Source organism: Microtus oregoni, unplaced genomic scaffold (assembly GCF_018167655.1).
Source record: "Microtus oregoni isolate MIOR12 unplaced genomic scaffold, Mior012 000063F_ref0000156, whole genome shotgun sequence".
In the NCBI taxonomy this organism is placed as follows: Eukaryota; Metazoa; Chordata; class Mammalia; order Rodentia; family Cricetidae; genus Microtus; species Microtus oregoni.
In genome coordinates, this window is record NW_024543873.1 from 10,326,033 (window position 1) to 10,342,943 (window position 16,911).

General features: G+C 42.1%; 1 protein-coding gene across 1 annotated transcript in view; it reads left to right on the plus strand.

Moving 5' to 3' along the window:
* The window catches only part of LOC121439847 (dedicator of cytokinesis protein 11-like), a 200,977-nt gene that overhangs the window by 109,157 nt on the left and 74,909 nt on the right, over positions 1-16,911 (plus strand). Inside the window, 8 exon segments of the mRNA XM_041640459.1 lie at positions 2,634-2,755; positions 3,332-3,418; positions 4,904-4,993; positions 10,828-10,946; positions 13,321-13,390; positions 13,477-13,602; positions 14,627-14,698; positions 16,616-16,762. Of these exon segments, the coding sequence (XP_041496393.1) occupies positions 2,634-2,755; positions 3,332-3,418; positions 4,904-4,993; positions 10,828-10,946; positions 13,321-13,390; positions 13,477-13,602; positions 14,627-14,698; positions 16,616-16,762 (833 nt within the window).

Below are 16,911 nucleotides of genomic sequence, written 5' to 3' on the forward strand. Positions count from 1 at the left end.
CAACCCTAAGATGGCTCCCTTAAATAAGATATGTGCTTCCCTGCTCCCCTATCCAACCTTCCTTTATCCCAATCATCCCGTTTCGCCAAGTTCCCCCCATCCTCCCCTTCTCACTTTTCTCTCCCCATCTCCCCTTACCCCCCTCCCACCCCACCCCCAAGACCCCAATTTTTTGCCCGGCAATCTTGTCTACTTCCCATAACCAGGAGGATAGCTATATGTTTTTCTTTGGGTTCACCTTCTTATTTAGCTTCTTCAGGATATCAAATTATAGACTCACTGACCTTTATTTATGGCTAGAACCCAATTATGAGTGAGTACATCCCATGTTCATCTTTTTGGGTCTGGGTTACCTCACTCAGGATAGTGTTTTCTATTTCCATCCATTTGCATGCAAAATTCGAGAAGTCATTGTTTTTTACCGCTGAGTAGTACTCTAATGTGTATATATTCCATTATTCCATTGAAGGACATCTAGGTTGTTTCCAGGTTCTGGCTATTACAAATAATGCTGCTATGAACATAGTTGAACAAATGCCCTTGTCATCTGGTCGGGCATCTCTTGGGTATATTCCCAGGAGTGGTATTGCTGGGTCCAGGGGTAGGTTGATCCTGAATTTCCTGAGAAACCGCCACACTGCTTTCCAAAGTGGTTGCACAAGTTTGCATTCCCACCAGCAATGGATGAGTGTACCCCTTTCTCCACAACCTCTCCAGCAAAGGCTATCATTGGTGTTTATGATTTTAGCCATTCTGACAGGTGTAAGATGATATCTCAAAGTTGTTTTGATTTGCATTTCCCTGATTGCTAAGGAGGTTGAGCATGACCTTAAGTGTCTTTTGGCCATTTGAACTTCTTCTGTTGAGAATTCTCTGTTCAGATCAGTGCACCATTTTTTAATTGGGTTAATTAGCATTTTAAAGTCTAGTTTCTTGAGTTCTTTATATATTTTGGAGATCAGACCTTTGTCTGTTGCGGGGTTGGTGAAGATCTTCTCCCAGTCAGTAGGTTGCCTTTTTGTCTTACTGACAGTGTCCTTTGCTTTACAGAAGCTTCTCAGTTTCAGTAGGTCCCATTTATTCAATGTTGCCCTTAATGTCTGTGCTGCTGGGGTTGTACCTAGGAAGCGATCGCCTGTGCCCATCTGTTTTAGGGTACTTCCCACTTTCTCTTTTATCAGGTTCAGTGTGTTCAGATTGATATTGAGGTCTTTGATCCATTTGGACTTGAGTTTTGTGCATGGTGATAGATATGGGTCTATTTTCATTCTTCTACAGGTTGACATCCAGTTGTGCCAACACCATTTGTTAAAGATGCTTTCTTTCTTCCATTGTATACTTTTAGCTCCTTTATCGAAAATGGGGTGTTCATAGGTTTGTGGGTTAAAATTCGGGTCTTCTATACGATTCCATTGGTCGACTTCTCTGTTTTTATGCCAATACCACACTGTCTTCATTACTGTAGCTCTGTAATAGAGTTTGAAGTCAGGGATGGTAATGCCTCCAGAAGTTCCTTTATTATATAAGATTGTTTTGGCTATCTTGGGTTTTTTGTTTTTCCATATAAAGTTTATTATTGTCCTCTCAAGATCTGTGAAGAATTTTGATGGGACCTTGATGGGGATTGCATTGAATCTATAAATTGCCTTTGGTAGAATTGCCATTTTTACTATGTTGGTCCTCTCAATCCAAGAGCAAGGGAGGTCTATCCATTTTCTGGTGTCCTCTTCAACTTCTTTCTTCAATGCCTTAAAGTTCTTGTCAAATACATCTTTCACTTTCACTTCCTTGGTCTCTTTTCTTTTTACCACCTGAGTTATAAACACTCGAAGCCCAGAGTAATCTGTATGATGGAAACACTGACACTACGCAATCTGAGCAATCCAGATGGCTCTGGTTAGTATAGCAGACATGAGGAGTTTTCTAATAGAAAGCCAAGGTTTCCCTTTGAGGGTAGAAGTGTTAAGAAATGTAGATATGGCAGGAAATCTCTCAGTGGACTGAAGTCATAAACACTGTCGCCCGACTGCATTTTCCCTCTGCGCCTTCTCTACCTCCAGTCAGGAAAACTCTGCCTGTCTAAATGATTGACACTTTTACTACCTTGGATCAATGTAGACCATAGCCTTGACTTACGACCTTAATTTTCCATACTCCATCTGCCAGGGTTACCATAAGAGATTTTGGAACACATGGTTGCTGACTGAGATGGTGTCAGCTTTGAACTCGGAGTAGAAGGGTAGATAAGAGGGACCCGAACCTTCTAAAACACGAAGCTACCAAAACAGCTCTCAGCACAGAGAGATAGTGGTATCAGGGCACATTCTAAACTTCAATATATTCATATATTATCTGAAACCAGCCCCTCAATTCTTTGAACTGCAAAAGGCTGCGTTACTTTCATTTTCATTGCCAAAGATATAGAGCCAGTAACCTTTTAGTAGCTAGGCTGGCATTAGGAAATGATCCAAATGCATTTTTCCTTCCCTGCTCCACAGTTGCCTGTCACCTGGGCTCCAGCATACAGATCCCTGGAGCCATCACCATCTTCCTTTCTGCCCTAACTTGCAGACGTTTGCATAGCTAATTGTATTGGTGATGTCCTTTATCACGGTTGATCATTGTCTCTGCAGTTGGATTTGCCTGGGTACCCTTGCTGAAGGATGGGAGAGTTATCACATGTGAACAGCAGCTGCCGGTCTCAGCCAATCTTCCCCCAGGCTACTTGAATGTGAACGATGCAGAGTCAAGAAGGGTAGGGCCATGTTTGCATCTGTGCGAGTGACTGCATTTTAGATGTTTAAAAGGAGAACTTTGTTGGCATGGTTTGGACCAGGAATACCCAAATATGGTCCAAAGGCTGGTCCTCCTTCACAAGGAAAGTATTTGCTCTGTGTTTACAGATGATAACTCTACTAACTTTTAAAACTGCATTTGAGCATGACTTATAAAAACCCTCATGGATCTAAATAGGAAGGAGATAAAGGAAGGTCTCCTGAGTAAATTGGGAGCATGGGGGGGGGGTCATGGAAGATGGTAGGAAGTGAGGGGAGCAAGGGAAAATGTATAGCGCAATAAAAACAATAAAAAGGAAAAAACCCCGCATTTATTTAATTCATTTTTGGGGTGGTAGTTTATAAACGTCAGCGGAGGACTGGAAATCTTAAATGACTTAGGACATATTTATCCTAAAGGGCACTTACGTTCTCCAGGAGATCTTTGGATGAACCTAACACTTTCTGAAATCTGTGAAAGTGCACAGACAGTATTGTAGGTTGTTCATGCATTTTTTTGCTATAAAATTGATGCTCACGACTGAATTTCTGTGCAGCAATCGAATGCGGATATCAAATGGGTAGATGGTGCGAAGCCTTTGCTGAAGATTAAGAGCCACTTAGAATCAACCATTTATACACAGGTAAATTGAAGCAGCCAAATTTCTCAATCTGAGTACTGGAATCTGTTTCCTTCTTAAACTCGATCATTTTTAATCTCCCACTGCTTGGAGAAATTGAACTCTAGATGGCATGTAGGGGCTATCGTCACGTCACCATTTTTTTATTTTTCCATTCAAAAATTTACACTTGCTTCCCTGCTCCCATTCCCCTCCTGCTCCCCCACTCACCCTCCTCCCTCCCCCTCCCTGCTTGAGAGAGGGCAGGGTACCCTGCCCTGTGGGAAGTCCAAGGCCCTCCCCCCTACATCCAGGCCTAGGAAGTTTTGCATCCAAATAGACTAGGATCCCAAAAAGCCAGAACATGCAGTAGAAACAAGTCCCAGTGCCTTTATCATTGGCTTCTCAGTCAGCCCCCATTGTCAGCCACATTCAGAGAGTCCGGTTTGATCCCATGCTCATTCAGTCCCAGTCCAGCTGGATTTGGTGAGCTCCCATTAGATCAGTCACACTGTCTCAGTGGAAGGACCAACCCCTCGTGGTCCTGACTTTCTTGCTCATCTTCTCCCTCCTTCTGCTCTTCAACTGGACCTTGGGAGCTCAGTCCTTTGCTCTGATGAGGGTCTCTGTCTCTATCTCCATCTGTCGCCGAACCAAGATTCTATGGTGATATTCGAGATAATCATCAGTGTGATAGTGGGGCAAGGCCAGTTCAGCACCCTCTACTCTTCTGCCCAAGGACCTAGCTGGGGACATCCCCATGGACGCTTGGTATCCCCTCTAGAGCCAGGTCTCTTGCCAACCTTAAAATGGATCTCTTAATGTAGATATCTTCTTCCCTGCTCCTATATCCGCCCTTCCTCCATCTCCACTCTCCCACTCCCTCAAGCTCTCCCCAGTCTTTCCCTTATATCTTCACTCTCTCCCTCTCCCCGTCATGGGAAAACTGAGGCTAAGTCAAAAGAGGCAGTTTTCCCTGAGGCACAAAAAACCAATCAGTAATTCCAGTTCAAAACGCATATTACATTTTTCTACCTCCTGCTGTGACCCCACTGTCCAGAAAATCAACATGTACAGACTTCATAGGGGATAACTGGACTCGCCAGCAAAGCTGAGTACTGAATGCTAGGAATGATTCATCTGGGAACTTGCTTCACCTGCCGTTTCAAACCTCTGTTCCTGCTCATTTCATTAAAATAGAGAAACAGCTCAATTTGATAGAGCACACTCTTTTTAGGGCTTAAATAAGTGTCAAGCTGGTTGGGCATGCTTAGCAACTTCCTGCGTGCTCAGGTACACACCAGTTTCATCTGGCTGTGCTTATTCATGTGACAGTCAAGAGGTTTTCAGGCGCATAGCACATATTAGCAGAAATGGCTCCTGGGTCCTGGCATTAGAACGCCCAGAGAGATAGGCCGGCCATCAAGATGCCGGATCAGGGAGAACTGGAAGGGTGTGCTTGGGGGTAATGAATCCAACCTCATATGGCTGTTTCCATCTGTGTTCCAGGATCTGCATGTGCACAAATTCTTCCATCATTGCCAGCTGATACAGTCGGGCTCGAAAGAAGTTCCAGGGGAGCTCATTAAATATTTAAAGGTAAACGAGCAGCAGCTAGCCGCAAAAGGTTCGCTTTTCGTGCCTTTCTGCCGCTGCATTTTGACATGGAGTAAAGGACCAGACAAACAGTTGAAAATCCCGTGGGCCCCAGGAGGACACTTTCTTTTTTGTGCTTTTCCAGCAAGTGGCCGCTTAGAAGCAAACAACAGCATGGCTATGTTAGGGAGAATATATTAGAGCCCACATTGGTCATTATTGCTTAGAAACCTTATGATTTTAATTGCACAAATGGGTTTTGGGGTCTCGGCTCTTCCTGCTAACTCTCACGGAAAGGAGAACATGCTGGTGGGGGAAGGGCCAGAAAGAGCGAAAACACTTTTTTTTGTCATGAAGTATGAGATGGTTCTGTACCCGCTAGGGGGAGACTACCATGAGGGCCCGCTGAAATTAGAAACATTGTCTGATCGTGGCACAGGGGAGGGAGTCTTAGGGAGTCTTTAGGATACCACACTGTAGCGGATAGAGAACCTAATACTTGACTTACTCACTCGGTGCTGCTGCGGTGTGCAACCTAGGACCCGACTAGCATCGGTTGCTTGCTTTGTTGCTACCTTAGTAGGTTAACTGCGGAAAATCTGCGCCATTTTGAGCTGAAGACTCTCCAGGGTCTCCCTAACAGTGACTTCAGGAAACCCTTCCTTTCAGACAGATAGGATGGTGTGAGACAATGTATGGGTCTGGAATCGTAAGCTGATCTACTGTCACAGAGCCGGCATTAACTAGGTCTGTGATTAACCTTGACCTCGTTGCCGAGCTTTTCTTAGTTGTTCATGGGGAGAAGAGTAATACCCATTGGTCACGAGTCTTAAACAAGGCAGCTCATCTGCTGGGTTGTAATTGTTCATGACACACACCTTCTGGAAAGCAGGCATCAGGGGTCTAGCAAATAAAACTGTATGTCTTGTCAAGGAGCTTCAGGTCTTGTGGAGGGAATGAGCATAGAAATGAGCAGGTAGAGATGTCACGTGATGATTAGAGACGCTGTAGAGTTCTCAATTTCTAAGTCACAGCCCCACAGGGGTCGCGTATCAGAAATCCTGCATATCGGATATTTACGTTGCAGCTTACAGCAGTAGGAAAATTATAATTATGAAGTAGCAATGACAATGTTAGGATTGGGGGTCACCATAACATGAGGAACTATATTAAAGGGTCGCAGCATTGGGAAGGCTGAGAGCCACTGCCCTAGAGAAAATAGAAGCAGTGAGACCGAACAAGGAAATGACTTCTGTCATACAGAGGCCTCTGGGAATAGGATATTTAAGCAGCAGCTTAAAGAAAGATGGCAGCCAAGTGCATGGCTGAGGAAGAGCTGGGAACAGCCGGCAGCAGAGTCCCTGAGGAACATGGCTTGGTGGAGCAGGAAGGGCTGTAGTCTGGCTGGCGCACAGAGCAGTAAGGCCTGACCTTGAGGCAGCTGGGAGCCTCAGAGGCTGGAGTGAGGGCATATATATATATATAATATATTGTATATATATATTATATATTATAATATATTATATATTATAATATATTATATATTATATATAGTATTATATATTATATATTGTATATATATACATATATATGTGTATATATATATATACAATTCCGATAGGAAGCCTTGAAGGCATTTGACAAGTGTAATGGCAATGATTTGCCTTTTGTTCTTTTGCTGTTGTTGTACTGTAACTTGAACCCAGGGCCTCAGACATGCCAGGTACTTAAACACCATACCATGTCACTATCGCCCCAGTTTTGGGTATTTTGTATGTGTGCACGCTTATGCGTGCGGGTACCTCTTTGTGTAAGGGTGTGTAGACACAGGTGTGTGCAAACCAGAGGTCAGCTTGGGTTTTGTTTCTCAGGAGCTATCTTCTTAGTCTCTCAATACAGAGTCTCTCACTGGCCTGTGGCTTACCAAGTCAGCTAGGCAGGCCAGAGAACCCTCATCCCTTACCAGGAATCACAAGCTGGCAATACCATGTCTGGATTTTTATGTTGTTACTGGAGCTCAGAATCAGGTTCTCATGCTTGGCTGGCAAGCAATTTATCCACTGAGCTATCTACTCAATCCTATATTTTATTTTCTAATTTCAAGACATCCTTACTAAGTTGTCCAGGCTGACCTTTAAACTCACTATCTAGCCCAGGTAGGCCTTGAACTGCCGATACTCGTGTCTTATCTTCCCATACTGGACTGGGTCTAAAGAATCAGAGCTTCTAGGTCAGGCTTGGCTTTGGTTTTTATAGTACTGTTCTGCCTGCCCTATAAGGATGTTCAGTTTTTGTTCAAGAGAGTTGATCAATCAGCAGTGGCTTTTGGCCTTAAGCAGTATACCAGTCATGTAACTTTTAAATTCAGTCCTGAGTACTATCTCAGAAGAGTCCAACTATATGGACGAATGGTTTATCTATTAAGGTCATTGCTTTGCCTTCTGGGGGGAACTTTGTGAGAATTTTTACAGAGCTGTATGGAAAGCAGCAGCATCTTCAAATACTGGTATTCTTCAAATTTGACAAAATGTACCCTGGTATTTGTTTTTAAGGGTGTGGAATGGCTGATCTCTGTACAGTGTGTACACGCCCTCTGGTGGTAGTAAGTGAAATGGCATGTGATTGCGAAAATGGTGTGGAAATGATTGTGCAGAGGTTTCTCTTTGAGGATGAGAAAACAGAAGTCTAAGGAGAACTGATGTGCCTGCAGTGCTTGAGCTGGTTGGTGGCTGAGCTGAGCCTGTGACACATCTCTTGATTCCTGGTCCCATGAGCATCCCCACGAACCTTTCTATCTGTTGTCCCTGTACATGGCGGTTTCATGAGTTGATTTATTCTTTGAGTTTTGGTGTGTATTTAGTAGCTCTGTGTGTGCTATGAGGCTTGCAGTGCAGAATAGCTTAGAAACATCGTCAGTATGGGGATTACAGCCTTACAGCCTCACCAAAGACAAGCTAGCAACTTCTTCTTAATCCAGAGGATCATGGAAAGACATATGTGATGAGCTGTTCCATGTCTGGTGCAGACTACAGATATGAAATAGTCAGGTCATTGAGAAGCCACTGTAGAATAGGGACTTCCATTTTGCCTTGTCCTCTGTTGCCTTTTATTTAGTCAACCATTCACCAGATACTTATTATGCCCCTGGTGTGGTATTGTTCGGGGTGCTGGGAATATAACTTGGAGAAATTCAGACAGGCCTAGTTTTGTTGAGGGAGGGAGATTATAGCTAAGCTACAGGGAAGCTGGGTACTATGAAGAAAAGAATAGGTTAATGGGAATTAGGGCAACCAGAAGTACATTCATTCTAAGTAGGGAAGGGCTGTCTGAAAATGGGCCAGTTTCAGGCTGAAAAGACTTTGAAGTGAGGCAGACAGTCACAGGTGATGACAGACTCTTACAGCAGCCGCTCATGCCCTCTACAGGCACATTTGCAGGAAAGCAAGAAGACAGCATAGCTAGAACACCCAATGGGGGGCGAGGCTACAAAGAAGCAGAGTGTTCCGAGTGTGGAAGGTCCACGATGGCCTTTGCTTACTTTGTTTGTTTTGTTTTTAACAAGAGAGCGATGGCATTATCTAGTTGGCATTTCAAAAGGGATGCTCTGGCTGCTGTTCAGAAAAAATAACAGAAGAGCTGTCTGAGCTCCATCGTGCATGGAAGGGCTTATCTCGTCTGCCTGCTGTTTCCCTTCTGCTTATCTCATGTTCTCTACCCCTCGCAGCCCAGGCCACTTCTTTTGTACATGTTGTACACGTGCCTGTCCTCCTATTTGCTGGTTGTACTGCAGTGACTCAGTTTTGTGTCTTTACCCACTTTAAACAGTGAACTGCTTAATGGTAGTTGTGTTCAGGGCATTTTGGTCGCCCCCTGCTGTTTGGCTGTTGTAAGTACACTCAGTACCCCTTGAGTGAGAAAATGAAATGGCTTCACTGAACTGAGGATTTTGATCTGCCTTGGATGAGTAATTAGGGTGTGGGTAAAATCGTGAAGAAGGACAAAAGGAAGGAAAGCAGATGATATATTTCAAGACCAGCACTTATGTCTCGATTCGGTTTCCGAAGAACAGTAATCAGCTTTAAGGTTCAAAATGTAGGCTAGGTCTTCAATGCATTCAACTTAATTCCATCGATCAGGATTTCCCAGGTTCAGCGCTATTGACATGTCGGGGATGATAGGTCTTTGTTGTAGAATGTTTATCAGAACTATAGGCCTCTACCCAGTAGAAACCAGCGGCACAGATGCACCCAAGTTGTGATAGCCAAAAATAACCCCAGACATCACTAAACCTTCCACAGAGACTGTGTGACTCCCGAAGGAAAGCCATTGCTCACAGTAATGGGAAGACATCACAACTGTTCTAGAGGGCTGAGGATGTAGGTCAGCAGGACAGTGCTTACCTAGCATGTGGGAAGCTGTGCTACATCTTCAGCACCCAGAGGAAAAAGAAAAAGAAAAACATCTTGGTAGAAGGTAGTCTAATATCATCCGTGATTCAGGGGAGTGGACAATCACTTTGGAAATGTGTGCTGGATATCCTGAGAACGCCAAGAAACTGTAGAAGAACTAGAAAATGTCCAGGGCGTAGCCTGAAAGGGGGCAGCAGTAGGGAGGATGAGAGAGAGAGAGAGAGAGAGAGAGAGAGAGAGAGAGAGAGAGAGAGCGCACAAATGAAGGAAACCTTGGAAGGATAACCCTGTGTGCTGCCTGGGGCTTGTCAGCCTGCCCCATGAGCCTGATGGGAGAGAAGTTACATAGAGGCTTAAAGTCTTTGTGGGACTAATTGAGATACAGATGATGGAGGCCTGAAAGGGAGAGAGGCATGTGAGCATATAAAGACAGAACAAAAGTAAAGGAGACCAAGAAAGAGAAGCGATGAGTTCCCTTAAGTAGGGTGGCTTGGTTTCTTCATCATTGTGTTTCTCGAAGCACTTCATACAGAACTGATGTCAAAAATTCTCGGCAAAGTTGGATTTTCTTTTTGCTCGGCTGATAGACTGAATGTCATGGAAAGAAGAAAGAAACATAGCAAACGGTTGCTGTAACACTTCTATGTATACATGAACATACAGTATATGGCAACACTTCACTTGGATGTTTGTAACACCCATCAGCAGAGATAGAATGCAAGCCTGTGAAATAAATACATGGATTAGAAGAATGTCAGAGGCCTGGCCGGATGGCTCATTGGGAAAAGGTAGCAAGCCTGACCGACCGTCTGAGTTGGATTTCTGGGATCCGTATAATAGAAGAGAGAACTGACTCCTGCAAGTTCTCCTCTGACCACACCCATGCCCTGTGGCACATAAGCTCCTACATGCACACACACGCACAAACACTCACGAAGGAAAATGTAATAAAAATGGAAAAGAATGTTCAGGTGCAAGACTGTTTCATAGCTGATGTGGGATAAAGCAAATTGCATATACATGTGTTCTTTCCTGCGGCTCATTTAACTTCCCATCAGGTTACCTGGAGGCCACGGTTGTCTTAGAAAGCATATAGAATGCAGGAGACTTGCTTGGAGGCAGATCTTTCCAACTCCCCCCCCCCCCGATTTAGCTTAAGTCAGTTGTCTTCTCTTCAAAGCCCATAAGTAATTTGTACTTGCTAGCTTTACAGTTGAGTATTCATGTCAAATAAGGTCATGGAATCCGAATAGCAAAATAAAGGGGAGCATTAAGTCATTATCAGGTCCCCTGTCTCAGAAGCTCGTGTTTCCGCAAGCTGCTAGTCTAGTCGATATACCGCTCATTACTTAATTTTCTTATTGTTTCACATTTGCAAATTAGATCATATTTCTGTTTGTTTCCATAACTAATAATGACTTATTTTAGTGTTTGCATGCCATGGAGATCCAAGTCATGATACAGTTTCTACCTGTAATTCTTATGCAACTCTTCCGAGTTCTCACAAACATGACCCATGAAGATGACGTTCCCATCAACTGCACCATGTGAGTTTCGGTGTTACAATGAAAGAAGCTATCTGCTTCAGGTCTTTCTGCTTTTTGTCGTGGCTATGAACTTCCCTCTTAGAACTGTGTTTGTTGATTCCCATTGGTTTGGTCATGTTGTCCCATTGTCACTTGTCTGAAAGATTTTTTTTTTAATTTTCCTTTGGATTTCTTTCTTTCTTTGGAAAGTTTTGAAATTAACTGTATTATAAAAGCTTACAAATAAAATAAACAATACGTGACTAAATGAACCAGACCCAAAGTCTGTACATCTCGGCAAACTTCTATGCAGTCATAGTAGCCGTACATAAGGGAAGCTGTGGAACTTCCCATTGGATTTTACACTTTCAATATTTATGATATTTTTATGCACTCAATGATCACCAAAACCAAAAACTCCATGACAGAATTAGAACTAGAACAATTAGCCCTATACCCGCTTTCAGAACTTGTGTTTATTTCCTGTGTTAAGTCCTTTCTAATCCTCTAATAGTCTTGTTATACTGAGCCCACAGGCATATTCGGTTACATATATACACATGCTATGGCCTAAGTTCCACATATGATAAGAGACCATGTGGGTGTTTTCTGAGATTGTGCGACCTCACTTAATATTATACATTCTAAGTCCATTCATTTTTCCTGCAATTTTACTTTTCTTTCTTTCTTTCTTTCTTTCTTTTCTTTCTTTCTTTCTTTTTCTTCTTTTCTTTGTTTTTTTTTTGGCTGATTGTTCAGAACATGATGTTTACTTTCTAGGTGTTTCCATTTTCCACACTTTCTTCTCATGTTGATTTATTTTGACATAGTGTGGTTGAAAACTATACTTGGCATGATTTCAATCTTCTTAAATCTTGTTAAGACTATTTGAATAGCCTATTATATACTCTATCCTGGAGATTATTCTACGGGCATGTAAGAAGAATGTGTCTTCTTTTGCTGTTGAATGAAATGTGTTCTGTATATGTCTTTTAGATACATTTGGTTTAAGTATAGTTCGAGTCAAATATTTACTTCTCAGTTTTCTATCTGGCTGACCCATCCATGTTGAAAATAAGATATTGAAACCCTACACTATTGCATGCACTCTTATTTCCTGCTCCATGCCTGTTTATAAGACAAAGAAATTTCAACTGAGCTTTCTCTAGCCACATTCTCTACCTGTGTTGTTCAATAAAGCAGTCACTCACCACATTTGGCACTAGAAGTGTGGCTAGATCTTCTGGGGAAGGACTAGTTAATTGTAGTTCATTTTAGTCTTAAGCAATATAGCCATACATGGCCAGTGTTTCTCCTACTGGACATCATGTGTCACTAAGCCATGAATTTTGACTTGGAAGAATAAATTATTTCTGTATGAAAACAAACAGGGATACATTGTAAGGTGGAGGGTAAAAACACACTTGCATTTCAATGAAAATATGAGGGAGACTTTTTAGAAAAAATGCTGAGCTCAGTCCTAGAGGTCACTGGCTTTGCTGCTTCTACAGTTGCCATAGCCTCTTTCCCTAGACCCTAGGCTGTGTGCTCTGTGCCCAACTCTGCGGCCAGGAACGGTCCAGTTGAAAATGTAAGAAACATTATTCTAATATAATGGTTCTCAGCATGCACTCCCCAGATCAGCAGCCAGCAGTGGTATCCTCAGGAAGCTTATCAAAATGCTAATCACCGAACTTTACCTCAGCCCAGCAAAGTCAGAAACACCAGGCAAGGAGCCAGGCAATCTGTGAAGATGCCTTCCCGGTGACACTGATGTTTGCTGAAGTGAACAAGGCACAGCTAGTCTCTTAACCTCACCTCCAACTACCATATTATTTTACCTCCTCTGTCCCTCTGTTCCCCTTTGACGGTTTTCATGTTGTCTTTTGTTCGTTTCTTTGTTTTTTCTTTGTTCTTGTTGTTGTTGAGACAGTAGCCCAGCCAGGACTCAGACTCATGGCGGTCCTCCTGCCTTAGCCTCTCAAGTGTTATAAGATTACAGGTATGCACCACCTCTCCCAGCCACTTGATCTTTCCTTTCTGTTCCTTCTATCCTCACTGGAAGGGATTTCAGTATTTACTTTGCTTGAGCTCTTTCACAACATAGGGCTATGCCCATGTTTTAAGTGACTACCCGGATTTAGAAAGGAGACTAAACATCCGGGCTGCCTTTGAACCAGGAAAGTGCATTTTACAAGACTCTGAAGTGCATTAGGCAACGGACTCTTGTGGCTCTAAGCTAGGGAGCGTCACCTCTTCTGTTACCCCCCCCCCCCCCGTTGTCTGGGCATCTTGTTGTTTTGATTTGGTTCTTTTCTGTGTTAGACTTGCTCTTATCTGATTGTCGCACTATAGAAATTAGTTGACCCGCTGAGTTTCCTGAATGTCGTTTCAGGGTTCTCTTACACACTGTGTCCACGTGCCATGAAGAAGGCTTGGATAGCTATTTAAGATCCTTCATAAAGGTTTGTGGAGTAAAGCCCTCTTGCTGGATGTTTTGCCTGTTTCCCAGGATAGTCGTATTTGATAGTTCATTTGGTTCTGTTTGCAGTATAGCTTCAGACCTGAAAAACCAAACACTCCTCAGGCCCAGCTGATACACGAAACCCTGGCTACTACCATGATCGCAATATTGAAACAGTCTGCAGATTTCTTATCCATAAACAAACTTCTAAAGGTAAGGATGGAAGACACACTGAAAATACATCAGCCACCACATACTTGCTGGTCACCTTCTGTTTCAATTTTCATTTATCCTTTTCGTACTGGACACACCTTCATTCTATTACACGGCGCATGTACCCTTTGCAGCCTTCTTCCTCCTCCATATACACCCATTGCCCTCAACTGAATGTGTAAAAGATCATTTCAGATGAGGCAGAATCTTGTATCTGTTACAGTGGACCTGTTTCTGCACCTGGGGCTACCTATGTCTCAGCTCTGGGCCACTATTCATGTCTGAGTTGAAATATTTGACAGTATTGATGGCAGGTAGTAGGCACTCTATGAATAGTAGCTATTGATCTCATTATTTTTACTATCTCTTTAATTGGCGAAGGAATTATGGGCCTTTGGGGATGTATTGGCTAGAGATTTGATGCTAGCTTTCAAATTACATGATATAGGAAACCATATAGATCATGTAAGCTGTGCCAGTACTGTACCACAGCCCAAAATGTTTATCTAAACCAAATGTAGGCAGCAGTCAGATTTATTATTTGATGTATTTGGGAAAGAGGGGCAAGAGAGAAGGGGGACACGAGAGGTCAATGGGGGTGAATATGATCAAAATACATTATATACATGTATGAAAATGTCATTAAACCCATCTAATATATGATTAACACATGCTAATAAAAACTTTAAACATTAACTATAGAGGATTTAAAAGAAGTAATAAAGATAATTAAAAGGTAGTTTGCCTTTATGCCCAATCACGGCTGTCCAAAACAATGTCAGGGTTAAAATAATCCTGTCCTGCGAAGCAAACCTTTCGATTCGCCCACTGAACGTGGCTAGTTGGCCTTGAAATTTTAGTACTGTTTTTTCTGTCTGAAAAAGTATTCTGAGACCTTGATAGTGAACTGAGATCACTTGAAAGTGTTATCAAACTTCAGAGACAAGATTTCTACTGATCTGTCAACATTTTCAAAGCTTCGAGTGTTTGGGTAACAGTTGAGACGTGTGTGTTTGTTTTCCAGTACTCATGGTTTTTCTTTGAAATAATTACAAAATCCATGGCCACATACTTGTTGGAAGAGAATAAAATTAAGGTAAGTAAGCTCAACAAAAACTTCTTGATTAATTAACATTAATTATCTCTGAGACAGCCTATAGTCCAGGCTGGTCCGAAACCTGTGCTCAACCTGCCAAGTGCTTGGGCTATAGACCTGAGTCACCACATTAGGCTTATTTTAATTTTAATTTATAAATGATAATTTTTACATATTTATGAGGCTAACATGTAACAAATAGAAAGATAACTTTACACATAGTAATAATATACAAATTCTCTTTTATTCTAAATGATTCTTTCCCTCAACTTCTCCAGTGTTGGTTATTAAAAACAATGGACGCTTTGCATTTCTTTGTGATTTAAAAATGTCAATGTTGCCGGGCGATGGTGGCACAGGCCTTTAATCCCAGCACTCAGGAGGCAGAGGCAGGCGGATCTCTGTGAGTTCGAGGCCAGCTTGGTCTACAAGAGCTAGTTCCAGGACAGGAACCAAAAGCTACGGAGAAACCCTGTCTCGAAAAATAAAAAAAAAAAATGTCAATGTTGAGGAGCTGGAGAGATGGCTTAGTGCCTGCTGCTCTTCCCGAAGACCCAAGTGTAGTTCCTAGAGCCCATGTTGGGCAGGTCCTAACCACCTGGTACTCCAGCTTCAGAGAATAAGATACTTCCTTTGGCCTTGGCAGGCACCCCCTTCCCCCCGAAATGTATGCATAAGTACAATAAAATATTTAAAGAAAATAAAAGTTTGATGAAAAGATTCAACTAGAAAAAGTCGCAAATCAGACACACTCTTTCTATTAGAAAGAAATACAGTACACATAAAGTTTCAAAAGAATTTTAGGCAATTAGATATATTTCCAAAGCATAGTAACATGGTATGTCCATGTTACTTATTTTAATCATCATCATCTTTATCTTCTTTTCCTCCCGCTCCTTCTTCCTCCTCCTCCTCTTTCTTCTTCCCTCTCCTTCTCCTCCCCCTGCCTTCTTCTCCTTCTTTGTTGTTGTTATGTGTGTATCATGTGTGGGTGGGACCCCATGTGAGCTGCAGTGCATGTGTGGAGGTCAGAGGTCAACTTCGTAGAGCTGGTTCTCTCTTTCATTACATGTGGGTTCTGTGTATGAAATGCAGTCTCACAGGCTCCTCTAGTTTTTCCATTTTGGTTTAAAGATTCATGTTGAGAACTCTTGATCTGAAATGCTTAGAACCAGAAGGGTTTCAGACTTCAGACATTTTCAAATTTTGGAATATTTGCATATACATAATGAGATAGGCATCTTTGGTACAGGACACATGTCTAAACATGAGACTCATACATGTGTCATGGATACTTTATACACATAGCCTGAGGATAATTTTATGCGCTATTTTATATTTGCATTTGTGTTTTGACTTCAGCCAGACACACAACATCAGGTGTGGAATTTTCCATTCGTAGTGTTGAGTCAAGTCTCAAAACATTTCAGGCTTGAGAGCACTTCAGATTTGAGATGTTTCAATTAGAAATACCCAACGTGTACATAGAAGTTTCTTAGTTACAGAAATCATAATGGTCAGGCATTCGAAATGGCTAGGCATGCAAAATAAAATAAAAAGTCATCACATAGAACTTTCATAGAGTAAGTTGACTGAAACCATGACAACACACTTAAAGTGTGTCCCAGAAAATAAAATAAAAGCGGAGATGTGCCTACATCCACGGTTGGGCTATATCTACCCATACTATACTTAATGATAATTTCAGGCACTTCTATTATTAGAGAATCAAATAGTTCCTATAACTTTAGGGTCAAGAATAAAGTATACTTTCAACAATTAGTGAAGTCATTTTTAGTTGAGAGAAAAATTGTACTTCCGTTTAAAGCCGCTTCCATGATGGTGCATGCTTGAAAGTAAAATGGCAGTTGATTTAGTCTGACCTTTTCAAACTCTCTTTTTCTATTTGTATTTAAGCTTCCCAGGGGCCAGAGATTTCCTGAAGCATATCACCACATCTTACATTCCCTGCTTCTTGCAATAATTCCCCATGTGACCATTCGCTATGCAGAGATTCCTGATGAGTCCCGAAATGTGAATTATAGCTTGGCCAGCTTCCTAAAGGTAAGTTGAAGGCAGTCAAAATATGTTAAGAATCTCCTCTTCACTGATAGGGTCTGGAAAGCCAAAGGAACAAGTTTTCCTTTTTTTTTCCTGAAAAAGGTGGATGCTTTAGGTTATTTTTTTTTCATCGCTAAGGATTAAACATAAGC